This window comes from Grampus griseus (assembly GCF_964374135.1).
Source record: "Grampus griseus genome assembly, chromosome: 13".
NCBI classification, from domain to species: Eukaryota; Metazoa; Chordata; class Mammalia; order Artiodactyla; family Delphinidae; genus Grampus; species Grampus griseus.
Genome location: NC_139007.1, coordinates 11,941,249 through 11,960,114, shown reverse-complemented (window position 1 = coordinate 11,960,114; position 18,866 = coordinate 11,941,249). Strand labels below are relative to the sequence as shown.

The window sequence follows — 18,866 nt, the reverse complement described above, 5'->3', positions numbered from 1 at the left end:
CAGCTCCTCCCCTGTCTCTGCATTCCCTCCCTTCCCTGATTAGCAACTGTTCCACTCTGCCCTTTGGAACTCAGGGAAGGTCATGGAGGCTAGAGTCTTACCTACAAGAAATGGGGGACACAGAAATATTTCCATGCCCAGGAGCCACAAGGGTCCCACTCAGTTTCACTCTAAGGAAAGGGAGGTTGAAGAAAGAAGCCAGTGTAAAGTTTAGTTGAGCTGAGGGGACTGTTAAAGCCCTCTTGGTCAGAGGATGTAGCATTTCTTTTCTTTGCCCCAGTTTTATTATATTTATAGGCAATGCCCGGACAGACCAATTATTTAGTTCCATTTGCAAAATTTGAAACAAAACCCAATCAAGTGCTTTTCTTTTCTTTTGGCCTAATGTCAGGGTGGAAGAGTGGTTTATGGTAGCAATGCCGGGAGGGGTGGTTATTATTCCTTTACTACTTTGGGACTAAAGAGAAGAAAGAAGATAGAATCTGAAAACCCTCATGAGATTTCCAGGTGAATTTCACCCCACATTCAGATCAGCATCGAGCTGTCTGGCTGTGTCCTCTAAAGGAGGGTTAGCACTTTGTCAGGCCAGATGGCATCTGCAGAGGCGCAGACAGGTAGGAGAAGCCACACACGCTGTTGGTACTGTGTGCGGTTTGCCTTTCACCTTTTGAAACTCCCTGAATAAATGCATCTCTGATATAAAAAGTATAAACCAACGTTAGAACTATCTGATTTATCAACCGAAAAACAATAAATCACGGCTTGCTCAGTATTCTACCGGCACCCGCAGCAACTAGAGTTGTCTTTCATTTAAGCTGCTGTGAAAATTCTTCAGAAGCATGTAGAGCTTTTATGCCAGTTAGGTGTGCAGGTTGAAGATTTCAAACATGCAAACTACATATAACTTATGCTGACTTATTCTCTCCTTGAATTCCTAAAAGTCCTCCTCAAAAACAGGCAGACTCAAGGCTGGTAAATGGTAAAGGTTGAAATTAACTACAGTCTGGCATCCTAGATGCTTCCAGCCAGAATGTGGATCAGCAAACTCATTTTCTCTGCAAAGTGCATCATTTGTAAGATTCGCACTTAGTCACCAGCTCTGAGAAGATTGTAGATGTCACTCATCACAATAATGACAATAAAAATGATAACAGCTACTGTTGATTGACACTATTTTTTAATCTTAATAATTAACTACACAAAGTTATTATTTTCCCCCTATTACACAGTTGGAGAAACTGTTTCCTAAAATTGTAAGTAACTTACCTTTTACTGGTCACAGAGTCACCAAGGGCTGGAGCTGGAATTCAAAGGCAGCTTTGTGTGTTTCCTTCAACTCTACCTACTGCCTCTTTATAAAAAGGAGTCTTATCAGCCCTCCTACGGGGTATACAGAGGCTGTTTAAGCTACTTAGAAAAAGTGACAACACACTTCAGTCTAATTAATCCTAGATGAACTGTTAGGTTCTACATTTCACCAAGTGAAATTTCCTACAATATTTTGTCATATACTAGAATGCCAAAAAAACCCAAAAAATCGTTCTCTCAGAAACAAAAGTCCCAAACTTGCAAATGTCCCCTTTCCATGTACTGGTGATCGGCTCTGCTAGGAGTGCCCCCTCCGAGCTGGGGCAGCCACACGAATCCTCTCTCCAGGAGACTCTCCCCAGCTCCCCCATCCCGTCTCCTAGGTCTCTGGCCAGTCTCCTAGGGTTACATTGCTGCTGCCCCGTGCCCCCCCGGGGTGCCACCACAGGGATTTTCTGTTAATGTCTGCTTCCGTTACCAGCTGGACTGCCACATACCTTTCACCCCTCTCCAGCGTTTCAACCTGTGCCCTCATCTCACACCCGAACCACCCGACGGAGCTTCCTTACGACACTCCCAGAGCCCTTCATCCAACCCCTTAATGCAAACCCTCCACACAAGCCTGGGACTCAGCCCAGCTGCAGGGTCACTTCCCACAGCCCCTGCTGTCAGCCGTCCCCCTCCACATCCTGGGACACACAGGCCCTAAGATCAGTGCACCCAGAACACCTCAGTTTAGCTGATACAAAAATGACTGAGCGAGAATTCTTCAACCCCCTGTCCACGGTAAGACATGTGTGTTTGCCCTGGAAATGTTACTGAGAGCCTCCTATAAAGAGTTTGTGGTGGTTTTCTTGAGAATGGTGGAGAATTGAAATGAAACCCTAAGTTTCTTCATTGCATGCCCCTTCAAGCCAGACAGAAGGCCCATTAATAACTTACTCAATTCCACAAACGTGTGTTAAGCTGCAACCACGTGCATAGTACTATGCTGTGCGTTATGTATCATTGAATAGTTATTCTCACTCTAATCCTACCCTTTGGCAATAAGTCATAAGCAAAATATTTTTGGCCAGTAATAAAATAACAATAAAACAATAAACATGAACTTAAATGTAGATTTTTTTAAGTTCTTTTAATGTAGATTTTTTTTAAGTTCTTTTAATCACTGAATTGCGCAACAGTTCTGGAGCCCGGCTAAAGCTCCGGATGCCTTTGTTCCAGTAGGACACCTAGAATGGGAGATTTCTATTTGAGCTGGAGGAATGTTAGTGATCACCTGCTTTCATTACCCCTTTTTTATAGAAGGGAGAAATGAGACACAAAGAGGCTAACCTGCATTCCCAGGGCCACAGATAATTGCTGAGAACCAGCTCTTCTCGCCCAGGGTGCCTTCCTGGAGGCTTCAGCATTGACAGTAGGGATGAGCAGGTTCACTCCGCGGCAGGTGCGGCCAAACCCAGAACGTTCTCAGGACTTGGGAAAACAAGCCTGATGGGCCTGTGTGGAAGGTGAGGTTCCCCACACAAACCCCCAGAAGGGCGCCACATTTATTCAATGACGAAGTACTCAGCACCAAGCACTGAATTAAAATGACATTCACGCCGTAAGAAGGGAGCAGGCAGACGACCAGCGCTGCATGAGGATTTCCTGGGCTCTAGACCCTTTGCCTTCATGAATATTAATTTTAAACATTAATATTAATAGAAATCTTTAAAATTATATTTTATGTCTGCGGTGGTATCGAGACAGATATAATGCAGATTGGATTATATTAATTTTTCTTCTGATTTTAAAGAATTTAAAACACGTTCGCGAGCCCCTAAAAGTACGGTCGGTGGGCTAGTGCGTCCTGTGCCCTGCAGATTACCATTGATCCGGATGTGTGGGGCTGTCATTCCGTGATGCCCCAAGGAAAGGAATGACACGCCCTCCTCCCCACCAACAAAGCCGGGACCGCAAAGCCTAGGTTGTTCGGGGGTTAGGGGGCCCCAGCTCCCCACTTCTCTCAGACGTGAGGCTGGGTCGCGGCTTCCTCGGAACTCCGGGGCCCTGTCTCTGCCTTCTTGAAATGGGAAAAGATCCAGGAGTTTGCACCACATGCCCCAGCCGGCCAGGCCCGATCTGCCGCGGTGATCACGGCGTCCTAAGGGCTCTATCAGCGGTCCCCCGAAGCTGATTCTGCCACCGCGCCAATTCCAGGCGGACCTCGCCTCCCTCCACCGGTGCGCTCCGCACAGCGGCTTTTAAGCAGACAAAAATCAGTTCGGGCTCTTATCGTTTCATCCCCTGAATCTATTCCTACTTCTTTTGCTATTGAGCGCCATCTAGCGATCACTAGGTTTCATCGCATTAAAATGTTAAAAAACAAACAGGAAAAAAAAAAAAAAAAAGTCCACAGAAAAGTCCTAACAGGCCCTCAGCCCCGGCCAGACCAAACGAAGCCTGAGTTCCAGCCATACTGAACTGAAATCCTGCCCTAGGACGGGACCCGATTAAAGGAGATGCCTCACTTCCGGTCTAGCACGTGAGTGTTAGGACCGCGCAAGGGAAGGGGATGGTGAAATGGTAAAGAATGATGAAGAAAAGGGCAGAAAGACAATCAATACTCAGTCCCAAGGATGCGGTACAAGTGACAGGATGATCTGGGGGGAGGGGTGGGTGCAATGAACCGGAGTTAGTGACAGGTGGGCCTGAGACCCTCAGAGCGCTGGCGGGAAACAAGAGTCTATTTTCAGGCATGAGTGCACTTGGGACCAGAAACAGAGGGCTGGAAAAAAGACAGTCTTGGACCATCAGGAACCTATGGATTTATAAGCTGCTTGATGACCTGGATCGTAATCTTTTTTAACTATAACTGTAAAGTGCTTTCAAGTGTCCTCTGCAGGCAGGGGGTATTCATTTAAATGCGTTTTGATCACATGATGTAGGACTGAGAGACCACCTCCCTCAGTCAGCAGCTGGGAATACTTTTCAAGACCTTTGAAATGCACACCAAAGACATGATAGAAGCAAATCCAGGGGAGAAACTGACACATAAAATGTGCATGTACTGGAAATCTCAAAATGATCCAAGCCCCACATGACAGCTCCATTACCGCAAGTCATGTTCATTGCTGTCACATTTGAACAACAGAAAGAAATGTGGAGCCACCGTCTGTCAGACTGCGCTTTCTATAAGGGAAGCTTTCTGCCTCATGAAGGAGCAGTGGCAGAGGAGGGTTTTGAGCTTGCTTTAGTTAGGAGATTAAGGTTCAGAGGAAAGCCTTCCTGGACATCTGATTTGTAAACCAATGAGACTGGAGATGCTGGCGAGTTTCGCCTCCCCACTGCTCTCTCCCTCGTCCCTATTCACCCCTCCAAGCCCTGAAGGGCCTCCTGGAAACCCCATATTTGAAACCACTAAAATGATGTCAAAAGCTGAACATGTTAATCTTGGGTCATACTACCTAAAATGGGCTTCAATTTCCTTACCTGGGAAAATGAGGTCAGCACTGTCTACTCTGGAAGATTATTGTGAATATTAATGAAGACACATGTTTAAAGTGCCCAGCACAGTGCTAAACAAACAGTAACCCTCATTACATGTGCGCTCCCAGTTCATATAGATAATTGCCATTGTTCTCCTGGCGAAGCTGGAGGCTCAGGATCATGATTTCTGAGGCCAAGTCAGGGACAAGGCCTGAAATGAAATGACACCAGTGTTCTGACTATGTTTGGAAACCACGTGGGAAGCCAAGGACCAAGTGCCAGGATGAACCTGGACCTTTCCCACCTGCTGCAAATGAGGAGCTACTAACACAGTCAACTCACTGAGTGCCCTGGGCTGCCTCTACAGAGAGATTGTCCAATTTGCTCTGCAGAAGAGCTATCCACATGGATTAAGGATAGAATATTAAGTCATTTTGCTAGCAAGCAGTTATGATAAGCCCAGAGGATGTCCCAAATCATACTAGGTGTTTGCTGGGTGTGGTGCAGGCTTATAGAGAAACCTCTTGGGAGTACGCACCATCAAAACAATCTATTTAAAGGGGATTTAAGTAAACCCAGGAGGCTAAGGCATCATGAGGCCCTCACTTCCGCAAATCCACACACAACCTGATAGTGATTTGAAAATATCCTTCTAGAAAATGGCAGCTAATTGTTCTCTTCCTGACTGGCTGCTGATCTCAAGTCTTGTCCTCCCTTTTTCCATGACACACACCACATTCAGAACAGAGCATTTTAGGTTGTTGCTGCATAATGTTGAGATTATTAATCTTGACCAAATCAAGAGCAAAGTGCAGGAAGTTTAGACCAATTTGTTCTGCGCATGTCCCGGGGAGTTATGTTAAGGAAGAGGCAAATAGTTGTGTGGTCCACTCGTGAATGAGTCCATCATTCTAAGGTGAATGAAGAATGAAAAAGAAAGGAAATAACAACGTAGGGAAAGCTTTGCTTAAGAAACTTCTACTAGTTAAACTTTCATCCATCGTAGAACCATCTCTCCTCTTCTATGGCCCTGCCTCTGCAGAATCAGCCTAAAGCCCAAAGTTGTAGGTGTCCCTCAAAGAATGATATGTAAGTAAAGAGGGTCATTTTTACTTATGAAAAAAATTTTCCATACATTTTTAAGGTAACAGGAGGGGACGCAGTAAGAGTTGCCTCACAAATTAATGTAAATATTCGTCTCTTCTGTTATGATTCTAATTAACTGAGATTACCTTTACAAACCATGGCCAACAGCTCCCCCTGGGACTCTTTCCTTCCCTGGAACCTGTCCTCACACAGTCCACAACATGGGGGGGCCGGGGGGAAGGGGGAGGACTTGAGTGCAAACAGCCTTGATCTTGGCAACATTCAACCTCACTGAGTCTTGGCTTCCTCATCTGCAAAGTGAGCAAACTAGTGGAGAAGGTTTCCAAAATACCTTCTAGCTCTAAAATTCTGCCTCAAATGTAAGGTTTTAAATATGGATAAAATAAAAATCTAAAGCAATTAGCTGGACTGGAATTCTTAATACTAAAGAGTTTGAAGGGCCAATCTGGTATTTGTTGAATGACTGTCTTAGGACCCAGGAAGACGTACACAGCAAACCAAAACAACTAGGTGACGTGAAGTCTTGTACTGTTCTGTAGGCTGGTCCCAAATAAATGACATGGGAGAAGCAAGTAATCTATAAACTAGGTGCATTTGTTTGTCAAATATAGCCAACTGATGGCCCCCAGATTTGGATAAATTCATTTCTCCAGTGTTGCCTTACTGTGTTCTGTTCAGCTTTACTGGTACATAGACATAGACTACGCCTGGCTGGGCTGAAGGAAATATTGGTAAAACAGAAACATTGGGCTTGCCTGGTGGCGCAGTGGTTGAGAGTCCGCCTGCCGATGCAGGGTTCGTGCCCCGGTCCGGGAAGATCCCACATGCCGCGGAGCGGCTGGGCCTGTGAGCCATGGCCGCTGAGCCTGCGCGTCCGGAGCCTGTGCTCTGCAACGGGAGAGGCCGCAACAGTGAGAGGCCCGCGTATCGCAAAAAAAACCAGAAACACTTTTTTAAACAGGAAACTCACCTGATTATCACACATTTCCTATTACTCTTCAGAGGGGTAGACTCGGTGCATTCAGTCTGCTTTCCCAGGTAAATCTATTTCTCCACTGCAGAAAGAGGGCAGAGGAGGCGCTGACTCTTCCCTCCTGGCCTTTGCTTTCAGGACTGCAGGCCTGGCTGTCAAGTTGCTGACAGCTGTTATTTATTAAACCAGGCCCTGGACATGAAACACCTGGGTTGTCAGGGTAAATCTGAGTCATTTTCTAAACAGTGACAAGGACCCCTTCGCATGGCCAGCTTTAGAACTGTGAGGCAGGGAAACCCGTTCGCATTAGCCAGGCCTGGCTGTCCATATGGACCCTCAAGTTGCAGAGAAATACAACTTTACGTAAAAACGTAGCAGGTCTACTTTGCTGGGAGACCCCAAAGTATGTTTTCAAGGACCTGCTCTCGCCCTCCCTCCGCCTGGGCTGGTCTAGCCAGCCCCCTCGCTCTCATTTTCCACCACGAGGGGGCGCTAGATCGGGACAGTGAACACAAGGGTCCGTGGAATTCTCGCCCCACAAGCTGCACCCCACACACCTGCAGGACTTCTGTGGTCAGTAAACTTGGCAAAGCGGCTGACGCCAGCCTTCACTCGGAGATGTGCAATAGATATTCGCTTATTAGTGACTCTAAGAGGTTTAAAAGTAAAAAGAGAAGGGGATGCAGCTGGAGGGAGAGAGAGTCCAGGGGAAAGAGAAACCGGTTATGTTTATTTCATGCAGCATTTAAAAAAAAACTTATTTAGCCACCAAATCTATTTTTAACATAAAACTTACTAAATCCTGCTCAGTTGGAGTTCTGCAAATGTTCCCACTTGGGAAATACTATACCAGACGATCACGGAAGCAATCCTAATTCTGAAACTTCTAAGATCTATTTACATATTTTCTAAAGCACAAGTCTGATCACAGGCCTCCCCTGCCCCCAAATCCTCCATGGCTCCCACCTGCCTGTAAGGTCCAAATTCCTTAGCACGACATTCAACACCCACCGGAGCTTGGCCTGAACGTACCTCTCCAGTCTCAATTCCCTTCCTCCGTGTGCACGAGTCTCTGCTCTCCTCCATGCTGGGCTTCCCCTGCCCCCTCTTCACAGGGCAGTTGCTTTCCCACCTCTGTGCCTCTGTTCATGCTGGGTCCAGTCGGAGGGCCTTTCCTAGTCGTTGCACATCAAATGCAACCCACTTTAGACACACAGTTCAACAGTCCCCTCCCAGATAGCTCTTCTCTAACACACCCTCATAGTGAGAGCCCTTCCACTAGACAAGATACTAGGCTTCTTGTGTAGAAACATCTGTGTATATGTCTTATTGTCCCCTAGGGTTCTTGAAAGAGTGGCTTCATACCCGACTGCCTGTCCTCTAGTTCCTAACACATAATAGGTGCTTCTTGAAATAATCTGAAGGGTAAATGGCTGATGTGATTCAACAGGAAACCTTCCGGGCGGAAGAGAACAGTGGTCTGGGGACCAGAGGCCTGTTCTGGTTCTGCCATCAGCACGTGGGGACGTGGGCCTTTTGCTTCTCCGCCCGAGAGCTCGGTAGGCTCAGCTCTAGAAAGACAGGGAAGGGGCTGGCAAGGGCCACAGACCTTCCAGAGCTAAATTGTCTGAGATTCTCCTGATTTATACTCCACCTTACAAAGAACTTGAGGCAATCTTACAGAAATAAGAATAGAGTGAAAGAGAACAATTGATGACAAAAGAAGAACAGAGACCTGAGGTCTATTCGAATTTTCCAAAGGAAAGAACCTCTCACATGAGGGCCTTAGGGATCACAAGAGACTGAGAAAAAGAGATTTTTTTAAATCAAGAAATCATCCTGAGTTCTCAAAACTGTCCATAAAAATGACTATTTTATTACTTCTAAGGTATCTCTCATCTTAAATATATAAGATCACCAATTCATCTCTGCAGAAAATGCTTGCCTTTAAAAAAACCTAATGGGGCTTCCCTGGTGGCGCAGTGATTGAGAGTCCGCCTGCCGATGCAGGGGACACGGGTTCATGCCCTGGTCCAGGAAGATCCCACATGCTTGCATACCACACAAAAAAAATAAAATAAAAAAACCTAATGAACAAAAAAAATTTTTTTGAAATATATTTGATTTACCATGTTTTCAGGTGTACAGCAAAGTGATTCAGTTATATATATATATTTTTTCAGATTCTTTTCCATTACAGGTTATTACAAGATACTGAATATAGTTCCCTGTGCTATATAGTAGGACCTTGTTGTTTATCTGTTTTATATATAGTAGTGTGTATCTATTAATCCCAGTTCATCCCTACCCACTCCTTCCCCTTTGGTAACCATAGTTTATTTTCTATGGCTGTGAGTCTATTTCTGTTTTGTAAATAAATTCATTTGTATCATTTTTTTAGATTCCACATATAAGTGATATCATATGATATTTCTCTGTCTCACTTACTTCACTTAGTATGATAATCTCTAAGTCCATCCCTGTTGCTGCAAATGGAATTATTTCATTCTTTTTACGGCTGAGTAATATTCCATTGTATATATGTACCACATCTTCTTTATCCATTCATCTGTCAATGGACATTTAGGTTGCTTCCATGTCTTGGCTATTGTAAATAGTGCTGCTATGAACATAGGGGTGCATGTATCTTTTTTTTTTTTTTTGGCGGTACGCGGGCCTCTCACCGCTGTGGCCTCTCCCGTTGCGGAGCACAGGCTCCGGATGCGCAGGCTCAGCGGCCATGGCTCACGGGCCCAGCCGCTCCGCGGCATCTGGGATCTTCCTGGACAGGGGCACGAACCTGTGTCCCCTGCACCGACAAGCGGACTCTCAACCACTGCGCCACCAGGGAAGCCCTCAAGTATCTTTTTGCATTAGAGTTTTCGTGTTTTCCAGATGTATGCCCAGGAAAAAAATTTAATTCTCTAATACAGTGGTTATCAAAATGTGCTCCCCAGGTCAGATACATCAACATCATCTGCATTAGAGAATTTTTTTTAATGTTCCCTTTGTTAGTGCCTTAGAAATACAAATTCTCTGTCCTCAAACTTCCTGCATCAGAAACTGTGGCGGGGGGGCAGGAGTCTGTTTTAACAAGGCCTCTAGATGATTCTGATGCACACGAGTTTGTGCATAATTATGTTTGGAGCTAAACATGTTATCACGTGTGTCTATAAACTCATTTATCAAAGATACAGAAATGTGTGGCTCCCTTTTCTCTCCACTCTTTTCTCACTCTTGTACAACTCACTCCAAAGTGGGGTGATGGGGCTTCCCTGGGGGCGCAGTGGTTGAGAGTCCGCCTGCCGATGCAGGGGACACGGGTTCGTGCCCCCGTCCGGGAAGATCCCACATGCTGCATGCTGCGGAGCGGCTGGGCCCGTGAGCCATGGCCGCTGAGCCCGCGCGTCCGGAGCCTGTGCTCCGCAACGGGAGAGGCCCCAACAGTGAGAGGCCCGCGTACCGCAAAAACAAAAACAAAGTGGGGTGATGGCAAATCTATGTGGTCCCTCATCTCTGACTTCTGCAGGATCCACTGCTCAGGCGTCCTTGCATCAATAAAATCTGCCCTGTTTTTTACAGCTGATCAAGCAGACCCCTGCAAATTCCTGGCCTGTGGCGAATTTGCCCAGTGTGTGAGGAATGAGTGGACCGAGGAAGCCGAGTGTCGCTGCCGAGCGGGGTACCCTGGGCCCTGTGCCTCCGGAGAAGACTGTGACGACACCCCAGGGAAGGGAGCGCCGTGCAGGTGGGTCTAGCACCGCAACACTCAGACCCAAGAATTAGTCACTGAGGCTTCTGAGACACCCATCATTAGCATGAATTCATGCAATCCCGTAAACCCATGGTTCTCAAACTTCAGTGAACACCGGAATCTCTCAGAGAACCTGTGAAAGCACACATGGCTGGGCTCTGCGAGGCTGTTTGTGATTCGGTAGGTCTGTGCAGGGCCCAGGTACGGCTGCTGCTGGTCCCAGGACCACACTTTGAGAACCATTGGCCCTGAGCCTTTCTGCAGGATTTCATTAAAGCCAGTTAGGGAAGAAAAAAGAGGCTGCATCAGCTTTAAGACAGAACACCACGTGGCCTACTACCTTAATCGGTGTCTATGTGTCTAATATTTGAGTTTTTCCCTGGTTGCAAACACATTAGCTGTCATCATAAGAAAGCTGAAAAATATAGAAAGTGACGAGAAGGAAGATTAAAAGCCTGTATAATTCATCACGTTAATTGATGTACTTCTTTACATAGAATTTTCCAAAGCAAAATGGAATTAGACTGGCTTCTTTTAGAGTCAGCTCTTTTTACTTAGAACATTGTCCCATGTCATTAAATATTTTCTGTAGCATCATTTTTTTTTAAATTTATTTTTGGCTGTGTTGGGTCTTCGTTGCTGTGCATGGGCTTTCTCTAGTTACGGCGGGTGGGGGCTACTCTTTGTTGCGGTGTGTGGGCTTCTCATCCTGATGGCTTCTCTTGTTGCAGAGCACAGGCTCTAGGCACGCAGGTTTCAGTAGTTGTGGCACACAGGCTCAGTAGTTGTGGCTCATGGGCTTAGTTGCTCCACGGCATGTGGGATCTTCCCAGACCAGGGCTCGAACCCGTGTCCCCTGCATTGGCAGGCGGATTCTCAACCACTGCGCCACCAGGGAAGTCCCTGTAGCATCATTTTTAATGTTTACATGGTAAGCCATTCTCTGGATATGTTATACGTTGAATCAGTCCTTCATTTCTGAAGCTCTTTAGAAGGAGGAAAAGGAAGTAAGGTATAATTGGCCTTCTATTCACAAACTAGACTTTAGGGCGTAGGTTGCCTTATGAACAAACAGGGAACCCAGTGGGTCCTAATTCTTCTCCAAGTCCTGTGTCACCCAGTGAAGTTCTGCCTGGGGGGCCTCTGTCCTCAGAAGTCTTCTCCCGAGCCTGTCCCGAGCTTCCCCAGTCCTGAGCTTCCAATCACACACTCTTGAACATTTCCTCCGCGAGGATCACCTTGACGCATGTCTTTATTAGATCATCCTGTTTTTGTCACTGTCCTCTTATTCATTCTCGTGGCCGCTGTCCCTAATTTCCCACCAGGGGCACTTGTGGCCAGCTGCTTCCACAATCGACAAGAAACAAGAGAGACTGAGCCCTTTTCTTGATGAAACATACCCTGTTCCTTTAAAGTAGTAACATTTTAAAGACCATTATCCAATAAGAGTTAAGAAGCAATATTCTGGAGTCAGACAAATTGTGATTAAAATGTTGGCTTAGCAATTTACTAATCAGGTGACGTTCAACAAATTTCCTAACTTCTCTAAACCTCCATGTTTTTTCATTGGATAGTGAGACCAATAAAAAACCCCTGTTGGGTTGCTGCAGCAGGTATATGAAATTACATTTATAAAGCTTCTTAACAAATAACATAAAACACAGAGTATCCGTTCAGGTAAGGGAAGATTATGATGATGCTGTCAGTTTTCTCTGAGTTAATCTCAATCCTGACAGAATTCTTTATGGAATTTGACATTCTGGTTCTAAAGTTCCCCTGGAAATAAAAATGTACAAGAGAAAATCTTAAAGTACGATGGTGGGGAGGCTGCTCTATAAGATAGAAATACATAAAATAATAATATTTAAAGCACTAAGATAGACACAGACGTAGACGATAGATCAACAGAACATATATAAGCCCCAAACAAAGCCCTATATATCAAAGAATTTATTTTAACAAGCATTTCAAATCAGTAGGGAAAGTATAGACTTGTCAATAATGATTAGAGTACACCTGGCCTTCCATTTAGAAAAATAAAATATTAGTTTCTTACCACACACAAATCAATTCAAATCAAAGATTCAAACCTAAGATTGAAACTATGAAAATATGAAGAATTTCTTTTATATTTCTATAAATTAGGCTAAAAAAAGGCTTCCGTAATAAGACCTCAATCCAAGAAGACATTTTCCCCATAGGGGAAAACACACCATAAATAAAATTAACAGATAAACAACAAGGTGAGAGAAAAATATTTACAACTTATAGACAAAGGATGAACATCCGTACTAACAAGCGCTCCTACACATCAATAAAAGGCGAACATACTAATATTAAAATGAGTAAAGAATATAGAGGCAAGTTCATAGAAGAAATCCAAATGACCCGTGAAACATAGGAAAAGGTATTCAATCTCACAGTAATTAGGGAAATCTAAAAACAATGAGGATATATCATTAGCTACTCATGAGTTTGGCAAGAGGTCAAAAGTATCCAATGTGGGTAACATCAGGGAAAACTAGTTCTATCAGGCATTGCTGTTGGGTGTATTAATTGGAAAAACGTGTTTTCAAGAGAAATTTATCAATATCTATAAAATTTTTAATTTGACTCAGATACTCCACTGTGTAAATAATTGTTTAGACAATTATTCCTACAAAAATCATTGCACTTTGCAATGTTCACAGTATCATTGCTTTGAATTATGAAATAATTGCACAGCCCATCAATAGGGGAACAGTTAAGTCCATAGTGTGGTGTATTATTCACTGTGGAACATGGCAGTTAAAAGCGGTAATATAGCCTACTGGAACTGCCATAGGAAAAGACCAGGACATTTCATTAAATGAGAAAAGTAAATTTCAGGATAATAGATCCTGGTTACATAATATATCAATAACAAAAATATGTACTTATAAGTATATTAGTTTCAACCGTATGGCATTGTCATGTTGCCAGTTAGAAATCATCAAATATTGACAATGTTGTATGATTCAATCTAATATGTAAGTAAAAGCATAGCAAATATATGGAATAATAAGTATCATTAGCTATCATTCCAGTTAACAATGGAAAGGAGCAGATTTGGGGTCCAAAATTTTAATAGGGCTAATGTGTTTTCTTTGACACTATTTATAATAATGAAAATCATTTCAAACATAGGGGCCAGATTAAGTAAATGATGATAAAAGTGACATGTATAAGGAGGTTTTAATACTATGGAAGTACTTGTTCTAACTACAGCAAGATCACAAGTTTGCTCTCATTGTACACCTCAGATGGGGCAGGGTAGCGGGAGGTCCATTTTTTTTGCCTCTAGAATCGATTCCTATTTCCCTTTTTGAGCCCTTTCTCCACTGGATAGTAGGGGAGGGGGAGACAAGAGAGGGAGAGCTTGGAGTTTAATATAATCCAGTCCAGTTTTTAAGAACTCCATGTGATTAATAGTGCAAGCAATCACTTTAGGCAACTCAATTCCCTTGGTATATTTAGGCTCAAATGTCCTCTCCCATTCCCCTCTCTTCTCCTAGGTGGTATCTGGATGTATGGCAGAGCGGGGTTGGCCCTCTTTGTCTTACAAGATTCTTTGAAAAGTTTCCATTTCCATTGTCCCCTCACCCGTGATCTCTTAGTCCTGACTCCAGGTTTTTTGTTTTTTGTTTTTTTGGCTGCATTGGGTCTTCCTTCGTTGCTGCGCGGGCTTTCTCTAGTTGTGGCGAGCGGGGGCTACTCTCCGTTGCGGTGCGCGGGTTTCTCATCGCAGTGGCTTCTCTTGTTGCGGAGCACGGGCTCTAGGCACGTGGGCTCAGTAGTTGTGGCTCAGCGGCTTAGTTGCTCCTCGGCATGTGGGATCTTCCCGGACCAGGAATTGAACCGTGTCCCCTGCATTGGCAAGTGGATTTTTAACCACTGCGCCACCAGGGAAGTCCCGGCCCCTGGTATTCTTGGAGCCTCCAATTTGCCCAACCAGGGCAAGTAGGAACCCAAAATGCTACCTTAGCTGGTGGTAGGAGGAACAAGGAACTTGTTACTCAACCTCTTCAAACCACGCGTCTCTCCTCACTCTTCTGCCTTCTTCCTATCAAGCACTAGGGCCGGACAGGGTTTCCCTCCTTCCTACAATAATACGCTCCTTCCCCCTTTCCTTGATATTATAATGGACAGAATGTTGAGAGAAAGAAAAGAGTTTACTGAGTTTACTGATAAGGGAACATATATCATAAAATATCTCACAAATATTACACCCATTTTATAATGTAAAGTGTGAAAAAGCAAGGTGCAAAATGTTTATACAGTATCGTCAGAAATTATATGTACATAGAAAAGTCTGGAATTGTATACATCAAATTTTAAAATAAACTTTTTAAAAAGTTTTTTTTAAACTGTATGAACAAAATATTATTGCAGAGTTGTTTTCCAGTAACCATAACTCAGAATTTGACTTTAAAAATAACTCCACTTCTTGCAAGATAAAGTTATCACTCATCTTTCCCGTGAGCTTTGTCCAATCCTTCTGAGACCACTGCCTATGAGACGGTAAAGCCAACTGGAAGGCAAAACTCGGGGCAGAGGTGGGCTGGTGCACAAAGCATATCTCCTCCAACTCTAATGGAGGCACCTGCAAAAATACGCTATTTTCATTTGTCCTAATAATTTTAGAACTAAAATAGTAGAAAGCCATAGTTGCGCTTAATGTTGATAAGCCCAGGAAACAGGATATCTTGTGTTTGCTTTCTTTTGCAGGTCACCAGATCAATCTAGAAACCAAGTGTATGAAACTAGTGTTAAAAAGTTCCAAAATCAGCAAAATAACAAGGTAAAATCCCATTTTTATATGTTGGTTTTAATTACTGAATATAAATTTTGAAGGAAATTAAAAACATTTCTGGGCCTGACTCTTAAATAGAGATAAGAAAAAGCAGTTTTCCTTTATTTGCCAAGCTTTTTTATTTAGTATTTTCAGAGGGAAAAAGGCATTTTCTGGTACAAAAAGTATAGAGACAGGGGCTGGCATTAACTGAAATGTGTAGACAAAACAATAAAATAACAGAAAAAATCCAAGTATTTTATAATATTCCTAACCTCTTCTTTAAAAATATACATGCAATTTATCAAATGCATTTCAACAACACTGAATTTCTCATAATGATTTATATTCCTGGAACTGGGTAATTATATATATAGACATATATATATATATATATATATAAAAAATATATGTATATGTAATTATCTATATACAGGTATATATATTATATATATACATGTATATGTATATTATGTATGTATATATTCTTATAAAGTATTTTTATTTCAAATAATCAGCTAAAGGAAAAATATGAAGAAACATGATTTGTGAACAATGAGTAACCTCAAAGATTCCTAGAAGTTCATCCTCAGATAAGTGTTCCTTCCAGTGTCCTAGATGTCTCTTTCAAAATATTCGTCCATTCAATCAACTTTTTTGACTAAATTTTATTTTACAAAGGGAAATAACTTATCCAATAAGCAGGTTAAATATAGCCTACGTAGAGCTTTTTAAATAACTTTTGGAAAAATACCTTCGATAACTTTTAGCCTAAAATTACCTAGTTTCAAAAATTATAACTAGTCTTGGATGGTAAAATTGGGTGGTAATCAGCCAGTGTCCACTCTACCTGAGGTCTCTCTCTCTATATAGTGCTAGATGGAAACAATCATGGCAAAGTTTGCAGTTGAAACTAGTCATTACGGTCAACATACACTCCAGAAGGATACTGAGGCCATTACACCAAACGCTAATCATAAGTTCATGTGTCCAAGTGCACACAAGGAATAATGTGTGCCATTTTGACTTCCTGATACAAAGAAAATTGAGAAGACAGAAAAGGTTCAGACTTGGGCCATAAAATGACAATAGGACACAGGATCTGATATTAATAAAATGCCCAGGATGAAGTATACGCCAACTGAATCTGGAAGTACCAGGTAGAATTAGGAACCACATTTCAAATGAGGAAGCAGCTTAGAGTAATGATGTCTGCTATGGTTGGAAGGGAACATGTTGACTTTGATTCACAAATTATTTGCCATCCCTGCTTCAAGAGATTGATTCAGTCTGAGAAGATTTAAGAAGAATAGTAGGTTTAAGAATTCTTAGTAGGTTGTAAAGTTAGGAATCTTTCCCACCTTTCAAAGAATGTATCCTAAATGGCAAGCATATTATCTCATCTACCAGCAGAGGTAATATTGGAATGAACCATTGGTTTGACCTTGGGTGACATTTTTTAATCTCTTAAAACTATTTCTCTTCCAGGTAACCAGGAAAAGAAATTCTGAATTACTGACTGTAGGATATGAAGAATTTAACCATCAAGATTGGGAAGGAAATTAAAAACTGAAAATGTACAAATTATCATTTAATCTATCGCAAGAGAGATGGCTTGTTTCTCAAGGAAAATTATATCCACTCTGTCAAAATTCTGAAAACATAGGCAGGCATATCCACTGGTCATCGATATGCAGGCATGTAGTCAACACTGAGACCCAGGACACATCACATTTCAAGTACAGAAGAGTCATGTACTTGAAGACCAATAAATTCTGGAAAAAAAGCAGCTTATTATCAAAATCAAAACCACCACCAGTAAAATGTAGTTTGGTTATTCCTCAGTGATAATCAAGGTGATAGCAAACGAGCTTTGTGTCCAGCTGCCCTTAAAATATTGTTCACAGGTCATTTACAACAAGTGCAAATTATTATTTGGGGGCAGGGGGGTGGGATATACTGGGAAATAAAGCTCTTCATATGTTAGAATGTACATAAAAGATGATTACGTATGCAGGGAGGTGCAGGATGAATGCATATAGTATGTAAATTGTGGTGAGTTTATAGACGCTCCACACTTCAGTGTCTGTAACTCACATGCCCCTTCAGTTCTTAGGCCCACTAGTTTTATACAAAATTCCTGCTTACATGGTGGATAATTTTGTTGCCAATAATTTCTAAGTTGCTCCTTTAAATAAAAGAACTGGGATATACATACCATAGAAAATCTTACTTTTCTTGTTACTGCATAAAGCTATTTTAAAGAAAGATACTATATTGGGGGGAAAAAAGTGAGGTTGTACTTTGTGACATAACCAATTCCTGTTTCCCACCACGGATGAACTATGTTTTCTTCCAATGTGATAGCTTCATTGAATACTCCTTGACACCCACTGTGGTGTGTACACAGGCAGACTGGCATCAAGGTATTCCAGTTCATCCAGTTTTTAATGTGCTATTTAATGAAAAACAAATTCCTCCATATCTCTTTCAAATGCTCGACTATCAAATATACCTTAATTTCAATATGATAAGCACTGTATCTATAGATTTGTAATGTGTTTACTAGAATTATGATGATTTTAAATGAAAAAATCACTTATGTTGGCCTCCCAAATGCATAACTTTCATCCCTATTCCCAGCCCAACTGTCCCCAGAGTGAAGGGCTATGATATAAGGACTTTGTGTATGGTGATAAAGTGCCACAAAGCAAGAATGGTGGCAAGAGGTGTACCTGCTCACTTCCGTATCCTTGGGACTCCCCAGAGGAAAACACTCTTGTTAGAGGCATGACAGGCCAGCCAGTAGCATATGAGAAAAATTCCATGGAGAGAAAATGAAAATCTAATGCTATCACCTCCCCAGAATGTGCCCTCTGTCACCTACATTTCAGTTGTGCTCTAACTGCTGCAGAGAATGTAGCTTTTGAGGAGGAAAGAGAAGGAGGCAAACACTTCATCTTCTGTGGGGAAGGTCCCCTTTGGAAGCAAGTGTCTCTCACTCTTCGGATCACCCACTCTTTGGATTGGTCTTTTCCAACCAACCAGAGAAGAGCTGTTGAGGTTAAGATGGCCCGCATCTGCCTGCACCCAGAAGACCCATCTGGATCAGGGTAGGTTCCACACGAAGTAGCCTATATACACCAGCGGTGTTTGAAGTCCTAGGTACAAGGACTCTTCTTTGGGTCCCCAGTTTTTACATCCTTTGTCACCTCACAAACAAACTGGTAAGGGCCTGAGGAAAGGCAGCCACGATTTGGATTTTCTCTCATCTAGGCAAAGCGGCTCCTGCTTTCTCCCTGGATGGAAAACCTGTAGGAATTTGGGGTCAAAGCTCAAGGATGCTTCAATCACCCAGGTTCCTTGCCTGTTCCTCCGCCACCAGGCACAGCGTTTCCAGGTCTGGTGACTGGACGAACTTCAGGATTCCAGCGTCTCCAATT

At 42.9% G+C, this 18,866-nt stretch overlaps 1 protein-coding gene across 2 annotated transcripts in view; it reads left to right on the top strand.

The window, feature by feature from the left end:
- Positions 1-16,989, top strand: part of IMPG1 (interphotoreceptor matrix proteoglycan 1) — a gene marked incomplete at both ends in the record, with an annotated part of 94,094 nt that extends 77,105 nt beyond the window's left edge. For both annotated transcript variants that reach the window (XM_082669121.1, XM_082669120.1), the window contains 3 exons: positions 10,442-10,607; positions 15,360-15,432; positions 16,912-16,989. In XM_082669121.1, coding sequence (XP_082525247.1) covers positions 10,442-10,607; positions 15,360-15,432; positions 16,912-16,989 — 317 coding nt within the window. The remainder of the gene's footprint in view (positions 1-10,441; positions 10,608-15,359; positions 15,433-16,911) is intronic.
- Between the last annotated feature and the right edge of the window lie 1,877 nt (positions 16,990-18,866).